We start from the raw sequence: 26,997 nt of genomic DNA, 5'->3' as shown, positions 1-26,997 counted from the left end.
TTTCATTGCCCTTAGTCAGTCATTCACAACACGCAAAGTAACTGAAGTCTTTTTCGATAATATATTTAAACTTAATGATATGTCACTATCTATAACTAATGACAGAGATAAGGTATTCTTAAGTCTTTTGGCGCGAGTTTCTCAAACTATAGGGGGTGCAACAAACTCTCTCCACGGCTTATCATCTTAGATGGACGGCCAAACTGAGGTAGTAAATCGGTGCATTAGTACATACTTGAGATGTATGGTTGATCAACACCCTCATTAATGACATCGTTGGTTATCTTTGCCTCTTTGGTAGAATATGAACCATCACTCGGCTACGCAGGTCACTCCATTTGAGGTTATTTATGGTTGTGCTCCTCCAGTGCATACTCCTTACTTGACAGGGGATTCAAGAGTGGAAGAAGTTAATAAAACATTCTTAGCTCAGGAGAATGCCATGCAATTGATAAAATTTCACTTGCTTAAACCCCAAAATCGATCCTGACGAGAATTTTAAAAATAAAATCATACCACCCGAATCGGGGACATAATTTTATCACTGAAAACCGAAAAACAGTTTAAATTTAAAATATAAATAATAATATATTTCATATATTTATAGTTATAAATTATCAAAATATTAAATACTAAAAAAAATAATATTCAACAACAATAATTTTAAAATATTAATACCCAAACAAATAAACATCCAATAACAATAATTTTTTAAAAAATAACATAAATTTCTAATGATTGCATTAAATAAGAGAATATTTTCGTCATGTTTATTGTAAGAATATATTGTGGACAATGGAGAGTTAGAATTTAAAGCTGATACACCGCTTATTATGTCTACATACAACATGATATTGGGCATCAAATGGCTATAATCAGTGGAATTTTGAGAAACTCACTATTTCTTTTTGTAAATAGGGCAAGAATTACCTTCTTTAATGAATTAACCAAATAAAATTAATATTATAGAGGGTCATCAACTTCTCAAGTTCTTGATAAAAAGAGGGCAAACGTCATTGGTTCAGTTGTGAAACCTCAATGCCATTTTTTTGCACTTACAGTACAAGAACAACATAACACATAGTGAAGAACTTCGAACAGATTTTAAAACAATTCAAAGATCTATTTCAGGAACAGAATGAATTATCACCACCAAGAGGACATGATAACCAGATTCTCTTGAAAGAATGAATGAAGCATATTTGTTTAAGGCCCTACAAGTATTCTTCCATACAAAAAAACAGAAATTAAAATGGTAAAGGGAATGTTAGAAAATGGAGTTATCAAACCAAAGACATAATTATTAAAAAATTAGTAAGTTTAACTAATCTGAAGAGGTCAATTTACCTTTCAATCAGTTGAAACATGCCTTATTGACACCCCGTTCTGGCCTTACCATACTTTAGTTAGTCGTCCGTGGTGGAGACGGATGGAAGCATTGTGGAAATTGGAGCAGTTTTAGTTCAAAATAATCGACCAATTGCTTATATTAGCAGTTCACTTCAACTACTAACAACCCTTCATCCACCTACGAACGAGAACTCTTGACATTAACCTTCGTAGCAGAAAAGTGGCGACCTTACCTGCAATATATACCATTTATAGTTAAAATATACCATGAATCTTTGAAACACCTTTTGGAGCAGCGGGTGCAGATGCTAGCCCAAGAAAAATAATTCTACAAACTAGTGGGATATGACTACACAGTTCAGTACAAGAAAGGAAAAGAGAATATCACTGTTGATGTCTTATCACAGAGAGAACCGACCATGCAGTGTGCAGGGCTCTCAGTCTATCACTCACCAATACTGAAATGTCTTATTGATGTTTGGACTACTGACCCCAATATGATAAAACTTATAAATGTATTGGGAGAAAATGAAGATGCATATCTAAGGTATACCTTCATCAATGACAATCTAAGAAAATAAAGGAAACTGGTTGTGGGGTTTGACCCATAACTCCGATCAATCCTCATTGAATCGATACACTCTTCCCATACTGGTGGTCACTCGGGCTGCTTAATTACAACAAAAAACGTGATGTGCATGAATTCATTAGGCCTATGGCATATGTCAAAAGAACAAAGGTGAGACCTTCGCGCCAAAAGACATTCTCCATCATTTGTCCATAACGAATAATTTATGGAAATCAGTTTCTATGGATTTTATTGAACATCTATCAGTCTTTGATGGAAAACGGTGATACTAGTCGTGGTGGATAGATTATCCAAGATGGGACATTTCATTTCCCTTAGTCATTCATTCACAACACGCAAAGTAACTGAAGTCTTTTTCGATAATATTTTTAAACTTAATGATACGTCACTATCTATTACTAATGACAGAGATAAGGTATTCTTAAGTCTTTTGGCGCGAGTTTCTCAAACTATAGGGGGTGCAACAAACTCTCTCCACGCTTATCATCTTAGATGGACGGCCAAACTGAGGTAGTAAATCGGTGCATTAGTACATACTTGAGATGTATGGTTGATCAACACCCTCATCAATGACATCGTTGGTTATCTTTGCCTCTTTGGTAGAATATGAACCATCACTCGGCTACGCAGATCACTCCATTTGAGGTTATTTATGGTTATGCTCCTCTAGTGCATACTCCTTACTTATGGTTATTTATGGTTATTTATGGTTATGCTTCTCGGTGTATACTACCAAAATGTCGTTCATCCACTCATCACTCATTCTATTATGCAAATCAGTCTTGATAATTTTCATCACAAAAAAAAACATTTTCAATAGAAGCAGTTGTAACAGGTAAAACCAATGCTAACTCAATCGACCGATACACCAATGTAAAACTCTATGTTTACCAGTTTCAACCATCTTCTTAACAAGACTTCCCAAATCTTGAATCATAGAAAATTCATTTCGTACATTTTGAATGTAAGTCTGAAACTGATTCTCAAGTATTATACGATCAGTTAATGAAAAATCCTCCGGATAAAGTTCAGCAAAGTAAAATATCTTACCAATATCAAATTGAGAAAATGAGTTTTTTAGATCTAAACAAGCAATGCAAGTAAGTACCTACGTAGTTGATTCCGAAAAACGATTGTTCATCTTTTGAATCATCGTATCAAAAACCTATTATTATAAATAAAAAAGCGAATAAAAAATGCTAATAGAAAACAATAAAAAAATGTTTTTACTTATACACTATACAATATAGTACAAATTTTCTTGTAGCAACATGCAATTATAAATGAATATAACAATTTTAATGATAAAGTTGAACATCAAAATGTAGCATATTAAGAGTATTTATCACAAAAATATAATTTAAGGGTATATTTCAAAATTAGTCTATATTTTTAGGGAACCTCAGGATTACTCGTAGAAGCTATGAGACCTACGCGCTAGCCAACTGCGCCACCACCCCTTTATACCACTTGACATTTCTAATTATATATAGAGAGAAAATTATATAATTTATATTTAATTTGTATAAATTATACCCAAATTTTTCACAAAAGTCACGGGGTGTTTAAGCCCCTTCTTGCATCCTGGATCCGCCACGGACTAGATCCACTTTGCATGAAATGTCGATTGATTGTAGTATCTGTAAAAGGTAGTTCCAAACCTTTATTTTTAGTAACAGTGGTTGACAATTGACACTTTAAACCTTCGTTTTCTCACCTCTAGAGCAGCAAATGAGCAGGACTTTAGAACAAGATCTCTATCATGTTACAGCGAAAAGGTGTGCTGGTGAAGAATGTAAAAATGGTATCATCTGCTTGCTCTAGTGCTAGCACATAACTCAAATTTTCAGTGGTCAGCTGCTCCAATTGTTGACATTTACTAATCATTGTTTCAAATTTTCCTAACTTATTTTGTCAGCAACCTCTAGAAGAATTAACAACTCTTGTGTTCCTGATATGGAAGATCTGTTTCTATGATGAAGCATATTAATTCTTCTTAGCCCAATGTAACCATCTTTATTATAGTAACATTTGTGTTCATTTAGTTTAAACTGACGCTTCTTGATCTATTTGACTTGCTATTGATTGGTGTTATGGCTTAGATCAGTAACTTGTTTAATTTAGTGCATAATATCTTAAATCATCTTTCTGGATCTGTCGAATGTCAAATGAGGTATATATAGTTTTCATTTATATATATATATATATATATATATATATATATGTTGGTTCTGCATATATATACTACGGGAAGATAGATTTGACTTGCAGCTTTTAATTAACTTAGTAATTGTTAATTTGCTTACAGATTTTTGTTACCTTAGTAATTGTTAGTTTGTTAAAAAAAAGCTTAAGTTATTTTGAATTCTGGATAGTTTTTGTGTGTTATATTTGAAGCAGTTTTTTTTTTTTCTTTTTCTGAGCTTAAAGAAGTACATATTATTGTTTAATTTTGATTCTTGTATTATCAGATATATAATAAGTTTGAAATATATTCTTTAACTTTTAAGAGTTAACATATTAATTAAATATATATATATAGATTTTAATGATTAAAATATATTTAATTAATGGTGTTAATTTTTAAAGTTAATGAGTTTTAAATTTATTTGATAATTAAAGATTATACACTATCAACTTTAAAAATAACTTGATAATTAGGAAAAAAATATTAATTAAATTTTTATTATAATTTAAGCTCTTTTATTTAAATATGTTAAACAATTTTATTTTATTTTTCATTTTTACCTAATCATTTAAACCGAATCGACATTGATCGACAATAACATATTTTAGAGAATTGATGTGGGTGATCGAAAAATATCAACCAAATACACTTGTAAAGATATTAACTAATACATTTGATTTTTAGATATATTATTACAAAGAAGACTAAGGCCTCGTTTGATCTTTGGGTTTTTAGGATAAAACCCAGGTTTTATCTCAAAACTCAACCATCCCATCATTAATCAAATTAATCTTTTTATTAATTAAAATACCCAAATTACCCTCTACTTAAATATTTATTTTTATATTAATAAAAAATTATTTTAATATATATAATATTTATTTATATTTTAATTATTTTAATATAAATTAAATTATAAAATTATTTCATTTTAAATAATTTTATTAATTATCTCAAATAAAAATAAAATCACAATATAAATTCAATTATAACATACCCTATTAAAATTTAAATAATTCAAATAAATAAATAATTATACTAAAGTTAATATATTTGAATAACATATATTAATTAATTTATAAATATATCTCGTATAAATTAAATATTTATAAAGAAATTTATTCTATTTTTATATATATAAACTCATTCTAAATAAATATATTAATTAATTTAAGTTAATATTTTTTTTAATTTAATAAAATCAAAATATTATAATGTAATTTAAGAAAATAATAACAATAAAATTAAATGACATTTAAATTATAATTATAGACCACTGAAACTATTTTATTTATTTTTTTTTAATTAATTATAATAATTAAAATAAATTTATAATATAAATAAAACTATAACATATTATATTATCTCATATAATATTTAAATTTTAATAGTAATAATTTATAAAATTAATATTTATTTAAAATTTTATTTTTATATTAATAAAAGTTAATACTAATATATGTATAGTTTTTAATATTTATTTTATTATATTTTAAAATTTAATTTAATAAAAATTAAATTATTTCATTTAAAAAAAGTATTATTAATTATAATATATATATATATATTAAAATTTTATTTTTTATTAATAAAAGTTAATATTAATATATGTATAGTTTTTTAATATTTATTATATTATATTTCAAAATTTAATTTAATATAAATAAAATTATTTTATTTAAAAAAAGTATTATTAATTATAATATATAAATAAATAGAGTTTTTTTATTAATAATAATATTAAAATATTTAAAGTTTTTTAATATTTATTTTATTATATTTTAAAATTTTAATTAATTTCATATAAATTAAATTATGTCATTTACAAAATATTATATATATATATATATATATATAAAGGGTAAAATTGGTATAAATTTTAAAAAACCTAGTTTTTTATCAATTCCATCGTACAAGGTTATTTGCCAAAACCCAAGATTTATCCAAATAACCCCTTCCTCAAACAAGCTCCTCAAACAAGCTCTAAGCAAAATCCACTTATTCCCTTTATAGTTGAGGTCTAAGTCATATATATGTGAATTGTAATTCTTTTATATTCATTTTATATTTACTGGTGATTTGATTATTTTGATGTCTAGAGTTGGATTTTTAATAATTTAATATAAATTTTGTTTATAATTCTTAAATTCTAGTTAAAAATACTCAAGGTTGAAATGGGTCATATTTTAAAGGGCTGTGATTTGTGAAAGGTTTTTAAATAAAATAAAAAAATTATATCTTGAGTTTAATTGTTTTTTTCTCCCATTTTTATTATTTTAAAAAATTAATAAATATATAAAAAAATTTAAAAATGCTTACATATGTCAATATATATATATATTATATTATATTATATTATATTTATTATTTTTTCTGTTAAATAATATTACTTAATGGTTAAGAAATTATATTTGATAAATTTTTACGTTTGATTTCGAATAAAGTTAAATATATTTTTGACCTTTAAATTAAAATGCTGAAATGTGCTTGTAGTTTTTTTTAATGATTATCTTCTTTATTGTTATTTAGTAATAATGTTATTATTATTATTTTTCATTATATTATTATTACTTATTATCATTTTATAAGATTTAATTTCATGAGGACAATTTAGATTAATGTATAAAATTTAGTTGTATGTCATCAAATTATACTTTTTTTTTTTTGTTGTTGTCAAACTATGTACTTATAAAAATATGTAATTGTTTTTTTAAGGAAAATAAAATTAATTATTTAAATGATTTAGTTTATTATTTGTTTGTAATTTATTTAATTATTATGATTTTTATTATATTCTCTTCGGTACTGATAATTATTTTGTTATACCAATTCTTGAGATTATTAGTATTATCATTGTATTAGTTTATTATCATCATGTAATTATATATATATATATACATATATATATATATATATATTATAGCAAGTAATAGCAATAAATATTTATTGATATTTTATCATTATTAGCATTATAATAATATTATTTTATTATACAAGTAATTAAAAATTACATTAATTAACTAGTGATGTTATTAAAGTAAATACTATATATTAGGTAAGGTATAATAAATATATTTTTATTATTTACTGTATAATATATATAGTATTAAGATAATGATGATTCTAAATAGAATTTTATTAATGATAAAAATAAAATAAAATATTTTATTATAGTATAATAAATATCTTATGATATTATACATATAATTGTAAACATTTTATTTATTATATAACAAATGTTAATAAGGTAATATAATAATAATAATTAATATAATTTCATAACTTAAAGTATGAAAAATCTTGTATTAAGATTATATGTTGTTGTCTTGGATTCAAGTTGAAGTACAGAGAAAATAAATAAATAAATAATAAAATTAAAAATAGAAAATAGAAAAAAAAAAAACACTAATTATATTATACACACTTTAGATGTTATTATTGGAATTTAGAACTATAATTTATATAGTTTACTGTAAGCCAATCATAAGTTCCACAAGTACTACATCTTATAATGCTAATTTAGTGGACTATTTAATCTATTTTGATTACAAACTAACACTTTTTTATACCATTATCATATAATCATTTAATTCAAATTTAGCAAATGATCTACTTTTATCTTAATTAGTGCAATTACGTTCACTAATACTTATCTAAATACGAGTAAATCAAATCGTAATTGCACTAATTACACCGCCGACATTTAAGTTTAATTTAACTTGTAATATCGTTAAGTTTTATATAACTAGTAACGAACTTTTTCACTTAAAATTTAATGTTCGATAGATCAAACTAACATATTTTAATTTTAACACTAGTTGATATATAAAATTCACGTTAAAAGTTATCTTGTTGACTCGAAATAAAACAAAACAATGTTGTTGTACTTTGTACCCGTTGGAATAACCTAGTTGGTATGGTCGTAGTTTGGTCCTAGACTAATATTAATGTAGTAAAAAAAAAGAAAAAAAAAAGACAAATGACAACTAAGCAATTGATGATAAATTGAGTTATATATTGGAAATGGGAATAAATTTGTGAGACATTCTTGAGGGGAGACAGAAAGAAAATCGGAGATATTGAGAGAGAGAGAGAGAGTTAACTGCATATAATTAGTGCTTAATTGTAGTTGGGTTTCTGTATTTACGAAAGGATTATCGTATAATCATCAATCTCTCCTTCATCACGTCCCCGCAATTTGGCGGCACCAAAACCGCTGATCAGTCCTCTCCTCTCCCCCACCCACTACTGCATCTCTTCTCGCTCTAGGTTTCTTGAAGAATCTCCAATCGCCACAGATACCAGTCAATCCCTTTTCTTTTCTGGTCTTATATATGTTTTTTGCGACAGATTGATTGATTAACAAATAAAATCGAAATGGGTACTTCTGATTCTCCTTCATTCTCTTCCCCTGACCTCCGATGCTCGGAAGAAGATGACTTTATTTTTGGTGACAAAGAAGACCCATTTGTGGACTTGGTCTCTTGTACTATTTACGAGAGTGAAGGTCCATATTTCCAGACATTGATCGAGAAAGAGAGCGTCGTCGTCGTCGTCGATCCGAATCACTTTGTATCTAGAGATACCGTCACATCAAACTGGGCCAAGTCTGCTCGTTTGGGTGTCATCAAATGGATTCTCAGTGTTCGTCTTCCTTTTCTATCTCTAACTTACTCCCAATGTATGTAACGGATTGCTTATATTTTTCTACATTGATGCAGACAAGATCATTCTTTGGGTTTCACTTTGGTACAGCTTATCTATCATTGATATACTTTGACCATTTTCTCTCAACTCGGTCTATTGAGGTAAGTGATGAAACGATTCTTCTATCTATCTATTTATTAGATTTCTTATAAAGTATTTTGATTGAATTCTTGTGAAACCATAGGAAGGGAAAACATGGGCTGTTGAATTGTTATCTGTGGCATGTCTATCCTTGGCTGCGAAAATGGAGGAAATGAAAACCCCTGGTTTATCCCAATTTCAGATGAATAACTGCAAGTTTGAATGGACTGCAATTCAAAGGATGGAACTGTTGGTTTTGACTACTTTACAATGGAAAATGCATAGAATCACTCCATTTTCTTATTTACAATATTTCATAACCATGTTGTATGTTGGGTCTAGAGATTCTCGCCTTAAAGAATTGGTTTCTGTTGCCACTGAACTCATTTTAGCCTTCACAAGAGGTGAGATCCCCAAAGGAGTATGAAGTTGATTCATATGTGGTTAAAAATTTCTTACCATTGGTGTAATCTTTATTTGCAGAGATTAATCTCGTCGAAGTTCCACCATCAGCTGTTTCCATGGCAGCAGTCTTGGCTGCTTCTGATGATCAACTAACCAGGACATCGATGGAGATGAAAATGAGCGTCATTTCACCATGGAATCCGATCATGCAAGTCAGTAAACAACTTTCAACCATTTGTTTTTCATTCACTATTCAAACAATTCCCTTTTCTTTTATTTAATTTGGTCATGTTCGTTCTTCATGTATCATCACAACATCCAGGAACATATATATAGCTGTTACGATACAATGCAGAATATCAAGAAGGGAAAATGTAAAACGCCTGAATCTGTCATAGTATCATCGCAGTCAAATAAGTACCCGAATGGAGACTGTAAACGAAGCCTTCCTTTTATCAACTCAAATGAAGAACATTTCCCTTCTCAGCGAATCCGTCGTTCATAATGCACGCTGTTGATATGGATCCAATCTAGGATTGATATAGTATTTCAGATTTTTTTTAAAATAATTATTGAGAAATTTCTTTATAGGTAGTGGATTGAAACTTGAATTTTTTTAGTATATCCCAATTCATGGAATGCTTTTGGGGATGAATGGTTTGGTTTTTCCAATTAAATTTCAAGCCAAACAAAAGGGTGGGGGGGTCTGGAGGCAGTGACAGCAAAGCAAATAGTGAAAGGAGAAGTAAATAGATAAAGGAGTAGTTAACTTTAACCTGAATTGAGAAGTAAGAGCCTACAAAAGTCCAAAAGACATTGAAGGGATTGAAAGAAGAAGAAGAAGAAGGGCCAAAGGAGATATATATCCCCCAATACTATTTATCTATCAATGGTCATTCTTTTGCACTAGTGATCAATGTTCTACTAATGCCAACACCATTTTTCATTTTTATGGGTTGGACATGGTAAAGCCCCATGATATGCTTCCTTTGTCTTTCAAAAGGTTGAAAGACAAAAGATCTGTAGTAGTAGTGAGAATGAAGAAAGGATTATTAGACTCTCTTGTGCCACAAAAAGGCGTTTGTAAAAGAGAGACGAGTATGTTTGTAGGGGGCATAGGTTGCTACCTATTCTTGAACACTCCATTAGATATGAATTTTGAGAAACCAAAGATATCTTTTTTGTTGGATTGGTTAGTTTTCAATTGCTTTTGGATTAAATTATTGATTGGTGGTGCCCCTGATTGGGAATTTTACAATACATTTGGTTTCTCTTTATGCCTGCCTATTTCCCCTTTTGCTTGCTTTGTTTATTATGTACCCAGTTTAGTTTATTTGAAAACAGCTTCAAATGAAGTTATGCTGCTTCTAAATATGCTAAATATTTGCTTGAATTCCATGCATATTGGATTGAGTTCTTATGTTGTAGAATATATTGAATGGTAGAAGGTAAAGTGGTTTATGGAGGTGAAATGAAGTTTGCTGAAGTATGGATTAGTTGATTAAATTTGATGGGAGATGGGACCAAAAGAGTGAAAGATGGGTGGGGGATTGTTGGAGGGCATTTTGCTACCTTGTACTGATTGTGGTGGACCCTTAGAGAATTGGTCTGCCCTTTGAGAGGAAGGGATTCAGTCAATTCATGGCAAGAACTGCTTGTCAGAGTCTTTAGGGCTCAATCTCTCTTTCCTTTCTTTCTTGAATGGATGAAGAAGCATTCCAGACTGGCAAGGAAGAGAATAGACTTGGTTTCTAGTAAGTAATGGAGGAGTGGTGTCTGCATTGTGTTCCCTCCCCCACCAAGACTGGTTTTTTCTCTAAAGGAAGGAGCCTTTGCCAATTCCAATCAATAGTTTGTAAAGAATAAACAGAGCCTTTCTTAGGCTCCTTTAATTGGACCTATTTGTCACTAACTAGATTAATTAAAGTGTATGATGATCATGCTTCTCAATTATTTTTTTTCTTTTTTTTACTTTAGGAATGATGAAAATAATTATAAAACACACTCCCATGAATTTGTGTTTTGCTCTTTTGTTAAGCTCATCTCCATATGTAGTTGTGGTCATCTTGGACCCTTTGTAATAGCCAATTTGTAATATTGATTAACTCTATGCAAAACCATTACATCTAAAGTCTATTGGATTGTAATTTAAAGACAAACATATATTACCTTTCTTCTCCACTTACAAATAAACAAATTTTTATTGACAACTTGTCCACAACAACATATCATCACATCACTTATTATTTCGCGTTTTATGTTACCTATTATTGAAAATAAAAATGTCCCATTCATTTAGGGAAAGCACATATACTATCTTTTCATATACATATATTTTTATCATTGTTTTCTAACTTGTTTGTTATTACTTCAGTCTCTTCTTATTTGTCTATCCAATTCAAAATAAATTTGATGTCTTCCTTACTGAGAGTTTTGGTCTGTCTAGCAAATCATCTAAGAATCGAGCTCTAGTTCATGTCACTCCTAAACTTATTTTACTTGCTACATGAACTTGTTCTCCCTTCAACCTTCCATCGTTTGGTGTGTTAACATTGTTTGTACAAAACATAAAGAGAATATGTCCGTAAATGTGTTGCTAAAAAATCTCTTCTGATACATACCAATGATTAAATTGCCGACATACTCACTAAAAGACTTAGATTCAAACTGTTTTTCTCTACTACTTAACAAATTAACGGTATGTGTTTCATTTTCAAGAGAATTAACAAACAATTAAAATCTGAAAGTTGAGACTTTTCGTTTTATATTCTCAAGAATTTTCATTTATATTATTAAGAGAGTTTTCATTACACATTTTTAGTTCTTTCATTGCCTCATTTCAATGTATATGTACATGTGGAGAGATTGTATATGAATGAAATAAGTATTACAATACTTCTTTATTGAGTTTTTCTATATCTCAATGGATCTTTTCATTTCAGTTCTTCACTCATAAAAATAAGGGAGAAAAACAATACCCAAATACAACACAAAAATCAAGAAATTGATGAGCGGGAAGTTTTTAAAAGGATGGCGATCTCCCAAATCGTCTTCATGGACCTCACTTAACAAATGTAAACAAAATATCATAATAATAACATAGACATTCGTCTAATACAATCACCGAAATAGACAATTCATTTTTTTAATTTAGATAGTCCACCAAAATATAATAAGAATATTGAACCCAATAATTAATGTTCAATGTATTAAACACTTCAATCCAATCCTTATTAACTCGTTAACATTACACTAAGATCAAATCACCGAGAGCAAGCGACCCGGTCAGTTGATCACCCATAAACATTACCATAAATTTAATAGATTAAAAAAGTTGAGTCATTGAATTTGAAAACCACAATACTTGCATTTTTAGTACATTAGGATAACATCAATAATTCTTGAAAACGCATATAATTGTGCTATCTAATAATAATAGCCTTCCTTTAAGATTCTATCATCATGTTATATTTGACATGAAGCTGATGTGATATTATATTTGACATGAGCGTGAGTAGGTTATGTTTATACGCTTCATTTAAGGTCTTGTTTGATTATTTTTTAGATAAGTTGTTAAAAATCAAGTTATTTTAGTTCAAACACATTGAGGGTATACTAATTTAACTAAGAATTTAAATTATACGATTTATAAGTGAATTGTTGATTGAATAGAGATAAATATCTTAAATAATCCAACATCAAACAAGGCATAAGATAATTTATAAAGAAACTTATGAAATAAATAAATAAAGCCAAACTGTAGTTAATACTCTTATTCAGTAAAAAAAACAAAAATTAGAAAAGTGAACAAGTAAAGCTAAAGTTAGAAATGATTTTAATTCTTATATCTAAAGATTTTGGGGAAAAAATGGGTCAACGAATTAAGTATATATAATCGGTAAACACAAGAGGGATAAATGAGACAATGGATAATGTTGGGCCTTTGGGTCCAGCCCAATTAGGCATCTAATAAAACAAGCAAAACCCTAAGAATGCTGCTCATTCCATCACTTCTAGAGAGAGAAGCTATTCTGCAAAGAAGAGAAGAAACAGAGGAAGAAGAAGAGAAGGAGGCAGTGGATCTCTTACATTTTCACCTTCAGGTTTCAATCTCTTGTTATCTTATATCTAGACTAGCTTAAGTCTGGATGAATCTGGTTTTCTCTGTTTGTATGCCTCAACTTTGGGTTTAAAGTTGAGAAGAACATTTGTATATGTTTCTTGCTTATAGTGAAATTTGCTGATTGGCCCCGTGGTTTTTTACCCTCCAGGTTGAGAGGGTTTTCCACGTAAATCTGGTGTTGTTTTGTTCTGTGTTTGATCTTCTGTTTTTAGACTTGGATAACCTGTGAATTTACCCATCTTACATTGCTAGATTACAGTATAAAAGTAATCTTCATTTCAAAATTCCCAACAAGTGGTATCAGAGCTGTTAGGTTTATTTTGAAGAGTGCTTTTGTAGGTTGAGATGGAAGGCAATAGCACAATGATCAGGTTGACAAACAATAACTGGCAGATTTGGAAATCCAAAATGGAGGACATCCTTTATTGTAAGGATCTGTATGAGCCAGTTGAAGGAGATAGTGCAAAGCCAAAAGAGATGGCTGAAGCTGATTGGATAAAACTGAACCGGAAAGCAGTCGGCACAATCAGACAATGGCTTGATGATAGTGTTTATCACCATGTAGCAAGTGAGAAAAGTGCTCATGAGCTATGGAAGAAGCTAGAGTCATTGTATGAGCAGAAAACCGCAGGCAACAAAGCGTTTCTGATCCGAAAGTTGGTAAATCTGAAATTCAGAGAAGGCACAGGTGTTGCTGAGCATTTAAACGAGTTCCAGAGCTTGATTAATCAATTATCAGTGATGGAGATGACCTTAGAAGATGAGTTACAAGCCTTATTGCTATTGGGATCATTGCCTGACAGTTGGGAGACATTGGTTGTGACTGTTAGTAATGCAGCTCCGAATGGTGTGCTTACTATGAGTATAGTTACTAGCAGCTTGTTCAATGAGGAGACAAGAAGGAAGTCAACTAATACAAATAGTGCACAGGCCCTAGTCACAGAGAACAGGGGAAGAGCTGAACACCGACAACAATCAAGAGGTCATAGCAAGTCAAGAGGCAGATCAAAATCTAAGGGAAGAGAATGTTATCACTGTGGTAAAGAAGGTCACATGAAGAAAAATTGTAGAGCCTGGAAAAGACTACAGAATGAAGGCAAAAATCAGAAGAAAGATGATGAAAACAGAAATACCACAGCCACAGTAACTGCAGAGGATGTAGTTATTCTTTCTTGTGAAAATGAACAATATCTACATGTAGAAGATCACCAAGGAGTTGAGTGGATAGTTGATACAGGTGCTTGCTATCATGCTACACCGAATAAAGAGTTCTTCACCACGTACAAGGCTGGAGATCTTGGTACAGTGAAGATGGGTAATACTAGTCACTCAAGCATTGCGGGTATTGGTGACATTTATTTGCAGACAGAACAGGGACATCGGTTAACACTGAAAGATGTGCGGCATATTCCTGATTTGCGTCTAAATTTGATATCAGGTGATGCATTGGACAAAGATGGATTCAAGCATTATCTTGGTGGTGGTGAATGGAAACTCAGCAAAGGATCAATGATTGTAGCAAAAGGGAAGTCGTGGCACTCATTGTACAGAACACATGTGAAGGTACTCAAAGATGATCTGAATGCAGTACAAGCTGAAAGCTCTCTAAATTTGTGGCATCAACGCCTTGGCCACATGAGTGAGAAAGGGCTGCGAATTCTGGTGAGGAAGCTGCACATCCCCTCAACCAAAGATGAGGTTCTGGATCTATGCGACTACTGCCCATTTGGTAAGCAACATCGAGTCTCTTTTAGTCAGACATCAGAAAGAAAACATAATGTGTTAGACTTGATTTATTCTGATGTCTGTGGTCCTTTTGAAATGGAGTCATTGGGTGGCAATCGATATTTTTTAACATTTATTGATGATGCGTCTAGAAAGGTGTGGGTTTATTTTATGAGAACAAAAGACCAGGTATTCAATTACTTTCAAGAGTTCCATGTCATGGTAGAAAGAGAGACAGACAGTAAGCTGAAATGTCTTCGCTCTGATAACGGGGGAGAGTATACCTCCAAAGAATTTAAAGCATATTGTACCAAATATGGTATTCGACATGAGAAGACAGTGCCTGGAACTCCGCAGCACAATGGTGTGGCTGAGAGAATGAATCGCACCATTGTAGAAAAGGTGAGATGCATGCTGAAGATGGCAAAGTTGCCAAAACAGTTTTGGGGAGAAGCAGTTCGCACAGCCTGCTATCTCATAAACAGGTCGCCATCTGTTCCTTTGAAATTCGAGATACCAGAAACAGTATGGTCTAAGAAGAATGTTTCATACTCACATCTAAGGGTGTTTGGATGCAAAGCATATGTGCATATTCCAAAGGAACAAAGATCCAAGTTGGATGGTAAAGCAACTCCATGTATTTTCCTTGGATATGGAAATGAAGAATTTGGGTACAGGTTATGGGACTCAGAAAAGAAGAGAATTGTCAGGTGCAGAGATGTTGTGTTCTTTGAAGGTCAGACAGGGATAAGTCCAGAAATCACGGAGAATTCAGAGAGGGTTGATGAGTTCATAGAACTCATACCAGTTCCTTCATATGTACAGTCAGCAGTAACAAATGAAGATGAACATGATGAAGAAGTTGCTGAAGAAACCTCTGACATTAATGGTAGTACTGATGATGATATTGTTAATGATGCTTCTATGCAGGGGGATCAACATCATCAAGTGGAGCCAGAAGAGCCCCAAGTAAGAAGATCAGAAAGAGAGCACAAACCTTCTAAAAGATACCCTTCTTCAGAGTATATCCTGTTGACAGAAGAAGGAGAGCCAGAAAGTTTTCAGGAGGCACAAGCTCATAAAGACAAAGTTAAGTGGCAAGATGCAATGAAAGACGAGATGAAGTCATTGCAAGAAAATGACACATATGAGCTTGTGGAGCTTCCTAAGGGCAGAAAGGCCTTGAGAAATAAATGGGTGTTCAAGCTAAAGAGAGATGAAAATGGAGAACTTATGAAGTACAAAGCCCGACTGGTTGTAAAGGGTTTTGGACAGAAACAGGGCATCGACTTTGAGGAAATTTTCTCACCAGTGGTAAAGATGACTTCCATTCGTGCAGTGTTAGGTCTAGTATCTGTCCTAGATCTTGAACTTGAACAACTTGATGTAAAAACGGCATTCCTTCATGGTAACCTTGAAGAAGAGATCTATATGGTGCAACCAGAGGGATTTGAAGTGAAAGAAAAAAAGAACATGGTTTGCAAATTGAAGAAGAGTCTATATGGTTTGAAACAAGCCCCGAGACAGTGGTACAAGAAATTTGACTCCTTTATGATGAGTCATGGGTACCAGAAAACCAAGGCAGATCCATGTGTTTTCTTCAAAAGATTTCCTAATGGAAAATTTATAATCCTTTTACTTTATGTTGATGATATGTTGATTGCAGGACAGGATGCTCTGTTTATAGCTATGTTGAAGAAAGAGATGTCCAAGATATTTGAAATGAAAGACATGGGTCAAGCACGCCAGATATTGGGCATGAAGATTACTCGTGACAGAAAGGCTAGGAGACTTTGGTTGTCACAAGAGAAGTACATTGAAAGGGTGCTTGAAAGATTCAACATGCAAGGAGCAAAGAAAGTAAGTTGTCCACTTCCTAGCCATTTGAAATTGAGCAAGAAGTTGTGTCCATCAACAGAAAAAGAAAAGGATGAAATGTCAAGTGTGCCATACTCCTCAGCTGTAGGGAGTTTGATGTATGCAATGGTTTGCACTAGGCCAGATATAGCTTATGCAGTCGGTGTGGTAAGCAGATTCCTTTCTAATCCAGGAAAACAACATTGGGAAGCAGTGAAATGGATTCTTAGATATCTAAGAGGCACTTCCAATTTGTGTTTGAGTTTTGGAAATGGTGAACATGTGCTAGAAGGTTACACTGATTCTGATATGGCTGGAGATCTGGATCACAGAAAATCCACTTCAGGTTATGTGTTTACTTTTGCAGGGGGAGCCGTGTCATGGCAATCCAAACTGCAGAAATGTGTGGCTTTGTCAACCACAGAAGCAGAATACATTGCAGCCACTGAAGCTGGTAAAGAGCTATTGTGGTTGATTAGATTTCTCTTGGAGCTTGGTATGCAACAAGAAGATGCAGTTGTTTTCTGTGATAGCCAGAGTGCCATAGATTTGAGCAAGAATGCTACATATCATTCCAGAACTAAGCATATTGATGTGAGGTTTCATTGGTTAAGAGATGTAATAGAAAACCAGCAGATGAAGTTGAAGAAAATCCACACGGATAAGAACCCGTCAGACATGTTTACGAAGATTGTTCCAAAAGACAAGCTCGAGCTCTGTTGTCGGCTTGTCGGCATGAATACCAAGTGATGACTTGAAGATCGGTTTACCTCTCTCCGTGGGCTGGAGGGGGAGATTGTTGGGCCTTTGGGTCCAGCCCAATTAGGCATCTAATAAAACAAGCAAAACCCTAAGAATGCTGCTCATTCCATCACTTCTAGAGAGAGAAGCTATTCTGCAAAGAAGAGAAGAAACAGAGGAAGAAGAAGAGAAGGAGGCAGTGGATCTCTTACATTTTCACCTTCAGGTTTCAATCTCTTGTTATCTTATATCTAGACTAGCTTAAGTCTGGATGAATCTGGTTTTCTCTGTTTGTATGCCTCAACTTTGGGTTTAAAGTTGAGAAGAACATTTGTATATGTTTCTTGCTTATAGTGAAATTTGCTGATTGGCCCCGTGGTTTTTTACCCTCCAGGTTGAGAGGGTTTTCCACGTAAATCTGGTGTTGTTTTGTTCTGTGTTTGATCTTCTGTTTTTAGACTTGGATAACCTGTGAATTTACCCATCTTACATTGCTAGATTACAGTATAAAAGTAATCTTCATTTCAAAATTCCCAACAGATAAAACATGTAGCTCACAAACATACTTAACCATTTAACCAGACGCAGAACTTGTCGCCTGACAGACTCGAATTCAGGACCTTAAGGTGAGAATATTATGCTCTTGTTATCGCTAGGCTAGAAATGGGGATAAGTTTTGGCTAATTTACTTGCGAGTTAAACTGTAAAAGAGTTCAATATAAAAATTGCATGAATCAAATTAAAAATAAAAATAAAAGAAGTGAATTTCTATCCGTTCGATTCTCATTTAAGATAATTATGTTAATCGAAATAAACTCCATAAAATAAAAAGTGTACATTAGTAATTTTTTTTTTCAAAACTTTTTTTTAAGAAAATATTTAAATCAAAACATATTAAATATTTAATAATGGGCCCGCCCTATATAAGACCAGCCGCAGCAGGGGAGCAAATCAGGTGTTAATTGGGTGTCAAAAGAGGAGGGTGGGAGGCAGCAGGGGGGCAAAAATGGGGATCAAATTTTGGGTGTCAAAATTTGATACGGGTGTCAAATTTTGTTTGGCCAATGAGACGCTGCCATGTGGCAGTTTAATATTTACTTTTGATTTTAATTTTCTTATTTTAAAAATACATTTTAATAATAATTGATCAATAAAAAAAAAAAAAAAATTATATCAATATTTTTTATTTTTCACGATCTATAAATAGAGACTTGGTTTGTGTCATTTGGACACCAAAAAATTTCAGAAATTTTCTACCATATTATCATCCTTATTTGTATCACCTTTCTTTTGAAATCTTCAAACTCTTTCATGGATCCTTCACAAAACCACAACTTCTTTCCAAATTACTTCCCAAATCAACCTTCAAAACCCAAATATACAACATATTCAATTGAAGAAAGATCTTGTCATGCACATTTGGAATAAATTTGGAACAACTCTCGATTAGAGTTTTAAAAACACTATTTAAAAAATTACCAAATAAAATTATGTATATGTTTAAATGATGTGGAAGTGAGAGAAAGTGAAAAAGTAATTTTGATACCTTGAATAACACGCTGCTGTATGACATGTTAAAAAGTGGGTGTTAAAAGAGGTGTTAAGCTGACGTGGCAGGGTGTTAAATGAAAAAATTTGACACCCTGCTGTGGGTAGTCTAACATGTCATGAAATTGTGGACCTCTAATGGAAATATAGATGACATCAAGTACTAGATTGATTAGACAAAGGACCTAGGGTGGTGACCTTAGTGTCTTACTATTATTGTCATTAATTGCATGTTTAATTTGACATTTTTAGGTTAACATAGTTTATTGTTTTCTATTCATGCTAACATATTTGTTAGGTCAATAAATCATCATTATTGGTCTAGATTCTCTTTTGCTTAGGAAATACTGGGATCATCCGAATTTATATAATCAGTTATTTACATTGATTTTAGAGGATCACAAGTATTCGTGATCTATTTTATGTTTTTGAGTTATAATTTCGATAACTTAATAATGAACTTTATTATTTTTTGTTCTAGATGAGTTCTACTTTATTTTTTTTGATTTTCGCATTCATTAAAATCAATGCAAATTGTTTTATTTAAAAAATAAATAGTTTAGTTTAGCACAATATTTAATAATAACGTAATATTTATAAATATACATATATTATTAGAGATTGACAGTAAATTTTGATATCTGTAAAAAGAATAATTAACATTTGTTTTTTTTTTTTTGATAAATAATGAATTGTGTGACAATCCATAAAATTAGAAAGATATTATGGATAATGATCTTTCACAGGATTGGTATTTAATTCCGGTCATTGGATTCTTAAAAAAAAAATCCTTTCAATTTTATTATAATATAAACTTAGAATAGTTATAAACATGTGTTAAAAATTAAGTTGGGCTTCTTAGATTACTTGCAATACATTGCAGATTTCTTTAAGAAAAATAATAGTTAAAAAAATGAGTTGCTTGATTTGCAACAATACTATATGCAAATTTTAACCGATAACTTACGAGTTTCGTTTTACCGATTTTAACGATTCTGATTAATCGATTTTTACCGGTTAAACGGATCAATTTTCGGCTGATTATATTTTTATATATTTATATTTTTTAATATATATATATATATTATTTTTTAATTTTAAATTATAATTTATATAGATAAATATACAAATAAAAACTCTTAAAATATATTATATTATTATAATAATATAATATATTATAACATATTTTTAAATATATTTAAAAAAATTTATATATTAAATATTTAAAATACATAAAGAGAGATGGTATTAAACCGGGAGAAAAATATAATATAAAATATTATAACATATATAAAAATGATTTAAAAAAATATATATTTTAAATAAAATTAATACTTAATTTAAAAAATTAAATTATCAGTCCCGGTTAATTGACCGGAACCAATAGAACTAGAACCAGTAAAACCTATATCAATACCGGTCTGTAAAATAAAAGGTAAAATCGAATTTAATTAGGACCGATTAAACCTGTTGAACACACAAGTGAAAATTAAACCTGTTGAACAAACAAGCGAAAATTAATTGTGTATTACATTAGAGCTTAGTGATGGTTTTAACTCCATAATGTTGATTTGAATCTTTGATTAAGATTCATCTATGATAATCTTTTATTGAGATCCATACAGCTTTAAATTCCATTTTTTTTCTTGGGAGTTTTTGTATGATCATATAACTTGTCAATGAACTTCATAATATGTTCAATTTAATCTCAAAACCTATTAAACAGTTTCAAGTTAATTGTATTCCAAATATTAGTTGAGTGTAATAAATATATTAACACTATTTGATGTTATTAGCATTAAATCTCACAAGTTCTTAAGAATAAAAAAGAAAATATATTGTGATTTCCAAAACATCTTTTTGATAACAAAGTGAAACTTACTATAACCCAATTGAATAATTATTTTGAATTTAAACTAAATGTTCAAAAGTACTTCATTTTAAAGTTTTAAATGATTTATAATTTTCAAACTTTTGTCAACAATAGAAAATCCCTTATGGCCATAGGCATACCACCATATGGCTCGGTTAAAACTCAGAAAATAAAAACTAATGTATGTAGTTGACAAAATAAACACAAATTTGGACAATGATGCAAAAAATAAAAAACAATTTGAATAACAATGGAAGCAACAAAATTCACATCATGGTCCATAACAAATCTTATGCTAAAAACTTTAAAATTTGAATTTTTGCAATTTTCTAAATAGGCACAATCAGAATCTGTTCCAAGGCTCAAATTAGGTTAAAAGAATGCATCCTGTTGCTGTAAGACATTCATGCTCTTTCAAGGACTATAATTGACAACAATTTGTAAAGGCCAGGGAGAGTTATTTATCATGTAGAAAGTACTTCACAAGAACCACTTTACACCATTGTCTGATAAACTAACTCAATCATTTCATGTTTTAGAGAACATAAACAAAAGAGAAAACATAATGAATGATTATGGGACAAAGAGCAATTCATCCATCATAAATGGCTGAATTTCAAATAGAGTAAACGTTTGTATCTTTGCTAAACTCTATTTCAGTGGAAGATATTCACAACAGCCTATATCATTCAATGGTCAAATATATATATATTGCACAAATGAGCTTTGTCGAGTTGAAAATAATCTTTACCCAACTATTAAAATCTTGGTTCAAACCCTTTTCCTGAAGCAAAGTAGTAATAACATATAAAACTATTAGGGTTTTGACATAGCCAATCAATTTTAAAGAACTATCTTCCTAAATAAAACAGAACCAATACCAACAATTTGCAGTTTTTTTCCAAATCAATATGCAAAATCTAAAGAACTATGAGCAGCCTTCATCAATATAAGCTAAAGCTTAGGTCTTTGATATCCAATATAGGATGATTAAACAGACAAACACAAAACAGAGCAGAATCACATAACATCACATCACAATAGCAAAACATTGATATAAGCGTTATATCAAAAACAAAGTCACTGCTAACAATATATAAATCTGAGTAAAACCATGATTTCAAGATTCAAAATATCATTAAACAACCAAGACAATCCAGAAAGAAACCTAAAATGTAGCAAAAGTAAAAGCTCAATCAAACATAAGATAATACCGATAGAAGAGACGATTAATCGATATTCTGCATGACATCCTCAGCAGTGAACTTAGTACCCTTGTCCTTGTCAGCTGCAGAACGGCCCTTCGCCTTCCTGTCTAGGAGAGACTTACGATCCTTGTCGAGGCGCAGCTTTGTAACAACAACCTTAGATGGATTGATACCAACATTGACAGTCGAACCATTTACCTTCTCACGGGTGATGCGCTCGATATGGATAACCCATTTTCTCCTGTAAACCTGGACAACCTTTCCTTCACGACCCTTGTAGGTTCCACGGACAACCTGAACCTCGTCGTCCTTTCTTACTGGCATAGATCGAACGTTGTACTTGGTCCTTAGATCTGAAGAGAGTGGGGCGCTCATCAGCACACGACGAACGCTCGACGGCGCTGTGAAATGCGCCTTTCTGTTCTTCCGGCGGGAGCTGGTTACTCTTGGGTTGTACTTCATCTTTACCTTCCTCGCTCTCTAGCCGCTCTCTGCGCTTCCAATCTGAAAAACACAGAAAATTGGAAATGTGACTTCTTTTATCTTGTTAACGAAACCCTAAGGAATTAGGGTTTGAACGCGGGCCGGATCGGTTTGATTATAATGGGTTAATGAACCCGTTAGAAACATTCAAAACCCGTTAGTTCAGATCCGGTCTTCTTCTCTTTTTTTAAATTAGTTTTATTCCTAATTAATATTATATTTTATGAGATAATTACAAAACTTTAAAAGAAAAAATGATGTTTGTTAACTATATATATATTATATTAATTTATTATAATTTTCATATATTAATTGAAATATTTATAAGTTTGTTGATCATTTAATCTTGAAATGAATAGTATATTCTTTGTTCACGATTTTTATTTATTACTTCTCAATGTCTAAATTTGCGTTTTTTAACGAATAAATTATTTTGGAATGGGATTTTCGACTTAATCTCGATATATGTACAACTCAATAAGTAATGTGAACAAATTGTTCATAGATCAATTGTCATGATAAATATTCAAAGAGACCTAAATATATCATCTATAATCTCAAAAAAGTTCAAATCATTTATAATGGCATTTATAAGTTGTTGGATACTACATAAATGATTCAATATCTTTGGTGCTTTATAATCATTTTCAATTTATTGTCTTATGTTTCTTTTCAGTTGGGGGAGATTATAATGTAATTTCGAAAAAATTCTTTAGTTTCGGTTTTCGTAAAAACTCAAGTTTTGAGAATTTTAACATCGGTTTGTGTGTAAAAAAATTTTGTTAACAAAATGGTATGCAAGGAAGCAAAGATGAACGGTTTGGGGGAATAAAGAATCTGAACTGGAGGGTGGCAAAGGCAAATTCTTCAGTAAACAAGTGTGTAGCGGCTTAAGAAGACTTAACTTAAACGAGAAAATCGATGCCTTTTAAAAAAAAAATAGTGTGAGAAATCCCCGTCAAAGAAACTATTGAAACTAGAATTGAAATAAACATGATTTTGAAGTCAATTTTTTAAAAAGATTTTATTGATTCCTAACCATTTTTTTAATTAATTAAAAAGTAATTAATTTTGGGTTCTATTTTAAATAATCTGAGAATTTTATGGTAATCAAATCACATTTTGATTTTTAAAAAATTCTTTAGTTTAAATAGTGGAAGTAACTAAGAACTTGGATTCGAGTCAAAATATTATTGAATTCTCAGAACTACTTCAAGATCTTCTATCCATATAGTCTTTGTGAATCTAGTCGACTTTCGTTGTTGCTAATTAAACATAATTAATTTAAAATATTATTTATTTTGAAACAAATCCGTCAATTATTTTTGAAAATCAATAAAAGTTGGTATACATATACAAACGTATTGACTAGAGTTTTAATTTAATTCGTAGTTTGGTGATACTCGGGAAAGGAGCTCTCGCACTTTATCCTTCGTACCCGTTTTAAAAACGGTCTCTGTTTATAAAGTTGGCTTTTGAAAATTAGTTGTATAACATTTAGTGTTTTAACCAATTATTCTTCTGGTCCTAGTCATGCTTCTAGGTTTTAGCGTTATTTAAAATATTAAAACAACAATATTACATGTTAATACATGTTGTTGATGATCACTGAGGAGAATTATACCTGAAGAACATTAGTCATTTTAAGAGTGTTAGAGTTTAGAAATAAACACCAAACATGTCTTTGTCAAAAAAATTGTTAAAACATCCAAAAAATATTTTGAAATCATTTTTCTAATTTTTTGGGATTTTTAGAAAATGGTTTGGGGGTCCGAAATTACAAAAATAATTTTATATTTTAAAAAGTGGAACCAAACAGTCCTTAGGACTAGAGTCCTAAGGCTCGGGTCCATTTTTATTGGTCGGAGTCCGGAGACCCTCAGTCTGGGTGTTAAGGACTCTTGGTCTTTGGCTGAGATTACCGGTTTGGGTGTATAAACTCAGTGGTCTTGGGTTAGCCTGAGGATAAGTCCCTCGGTTGAGGTGTATAAACCTCACGATCCTAGGTTAACTATAGTCTAAGTCCCTCAGTCTTGGGCTTAGGAATTCTCGATCCAGGATCGAGATTCCTCAATCCTAGGTTTGGACCTCTTAATCTTGGATCGAGATTCCTCGGTCCTAAGTCGGACCTCTCGATCATAGGTTCTGAAATCCTCGGTCCCAAGTTGGACCTATCGGTCCTCGAGGAAAATCCTTAGTCGGATTTCTTGTTCCTAGCTCAAGAATATCGGTCGGACCTTTCGGTCCTATTGAAATTCTAGGTCTTAGGCTAACAAGCCTCGGTTCTCAAGAACACCTAGGTTCACTTTTTTTTAATTCGTTTTTAGCTTGGATTCTTTGATCCAATGGTTTGAGTAGCTTCACAAAACTCCCATAAATATGTTGATCATCATCTCAAGGTATCAATCAACCTGGATGATGATTAATTTGTTCAAAACAGTTTGTGATAAAAAAAAATTGAGTTTTTGATTTTAAAGCTGTTTTGAAGGAAAATGAGTTATCCAATAGCTTCTTTATATCTCATATACTTGATTGATACAAAAACATGAACACTGGTTGTTCGTTTTGACCAAATCAAGAAGTCAAAAATTTCATTTTATTTTAAATTTTTTAATTATGATCAATCATTATCCAAACAGTTGTCCAACATCATTACAATCATGGTGGGATGCTTTATGGGTTGTGATTCAGAATTAATTAGCTCAAGAACAGCAAACTCGGTTTTTGGATTTTAAAAATCAAATTTAAGTTTTTGGTTTTAAGATCGATTGATCAGTTCTATCTTATCCAAATAGTTTCTAAATGATCATAGGATCAATATTCAAGCATAAAACACCATAAACAACAATCATATAAGATTATGCAATTTGAAATATAAAAAATTTAAATTCAAACTGTCAATATGAATTAGAGGGTGATTGAATCATTACCAAGGATTGGAGAACACTCCTTAGACCTTATGGAAACTATTGGGATGCTCAAATCCAAGTTTTAAGGCCTTATCCAAAGTTTTCAAAAAATCCGAACGTTTGAAGTTTTAATGGCGGATTTATAAAAATCGACGATTGAAAGGTGGAGAGTGGATCTCTTGCACGCCTTCAGAATGACTCAGGGGATGTATTTATACTATCCTTGAGTCGGTGGAGGCTCCAAGTGGCCTGAATAGCCAAAAGTCGTTAATGACGTTTTGGCTGTTCTTCCTCTGATGGCTTTGATTGCGGCTGTAGCTTTAATTACTGATTTTGGCTACATCATATTACAATTTTATTTTTTATTTAAAACCTTAAGAGATTTTTTGAAATTGATTTTTTTTACCCTTTCGGCTTTATTTTTTAACCTTTTAAATACAGAAAATATTATAATAAATATGACAAATATTTTACTTTTTTTATATATTTTTAGGGTTAATAATTGTTTTTAGATGAAATTGATACAACAATTCATTCTAAATTATTTATTTTCGTCCCTTTAATTTTGTTTAAAATTATTTTATGATAAAATGGGTATAACATTTATCCTGCCTTAAATCTTAATTAATTTGATTAATTACCACAATAATTAATTCTAATTAATTGTTTTAATTGAGTTTTAGGTGACAGGGTTAATTATTTTGATTTTTTATTTAAAAATAAATCAAAATAATTATTTTAATATTATAAATTAGTGTATAGATTTTTTGTGCTTACATATACATTATATACATACATCATACATCATGAAGATACATTATAATGTGTCATAATGAAACGAAAAAAATATGTCAATGTATGAAAAACACTCCATAAATATAGAGGATTTGAACACTTGATCATATTGGTATATTATTGAGATGGCTCAAAATTTTGGATGTATGAATGCCAATAATAAATATATATTATTGTATATATATCCATCTTAGTTTAACTATTAGACTTTTCTCTATCAACGTTGACAATTATTTTATGAAAATATCTTCTTATCTTACCTAATAAACTAATTTCAATTTACCTAGTTAATGACTAGAATAGTCGTAACTATTTAGAAAATATATCTGATTTTATACCTAGATAGTGATGAAAATAAAGCAGAATAATTACACGTGTGATAATAAACTATTTCCCACTTGATTAAATCTTTAGG

General features: G+C 30.9%; 2 protein-coding genes across 2 annotated transcripts; one reads left to right on the top strand and one right to left on the bottom strand.

The window, feature by feature from the left end:
• Positions 1–8,195: 8,195 nt before the first annotated feature.
• Positions 8,196–10,602, top strand: LOC124914906 (cyclin-D5-1-like). The gene is made up of 5 exons (XM_047455534.1): positions 8,196–8,771; positions 8,849–8,935; positions 9,019–9,319; positions 9,399–9,532; positions 9,643–10,602. The coding sequence occupies exons 1-5, from the start codon at positions 8,505–8,507 to the stop codon at positions 9,823–9,825; spliced, it is 972 nt and encodes a 323-aa protein (XP_047311490.1). The 5' UTR covers positions 8,196–8,504; the 3' UTR covers positions 9,826–10,602.
• Positions 10,603–22,222: 11,620 nt separating this feature from the next.
• Positions 22,223–22,920, bottom strand: LOC124914767 (60S ribosomal protein L26-1). The gene has a single exon (XM_047455374.1). The coding sequence runs from the start codon at positions 22,855–22,857 to the stop codon at positions 22,417–22,419; it is 441 nt and encodes a 146-aa protein (XP_047311330.1). The 5' UTR covers positions 22,858–22,920; the 3' UTR covers positions 22,223–22,416.
• Positions 22,921–26,997: the final 4,077 nt, after the last annotated feature.

This window comes from Impatiens glandulifera, chromosome 9, assembly GCF_907164915.1.
Source record: "Impatiens glandulifera chromosome 9, dImpGla2.1, whole genome shotgun sequence".
Lineage (NCBI taxonomy): Eukaryota > Viridiplantae > Streptophyta > Magnoliopsida > Ericales > Balsaminaceae > Impatiens > Impatiens glandulifera.
The sequence above is the reverse complement of the archived record's forward strand: the minus strand, read 5'-3'. Positions and strand labels throughout refer to the sequence as shown.

Excerpts from the sequence above, each read along its gene's own strand:
- LOC124914906 (XM_047455534.1), top strand. The coding sequence starts at position 8,505 with ATGGGTACTTCTGATTCTCCTTCATTCTCTTCCCCTGACCTCCGATGC. Across the intron at positions 8,936-9,018 it reads TCTCAACTCGGTCTATTGAG|GAAGGGAAAACATGGGCTGT; the intron begins GTAAGTGATGAA and ends GTGAAACCATAG. Across the intron at positions 9,533-9,642 it reads CATGGAATCCGATCATGCAA|GAACATATATATAGCTGTTA; the intron begins GTCAGTAAACAA and ends CACAACATCCAG.
- LOC124914767 (XM_047455374.1), bottom strand. The coding sequence starts at position 22,857 with ATGAAGTACAACCCAAGAGTAACCAGCTCCCGCCGGAAGAACAGAAAG.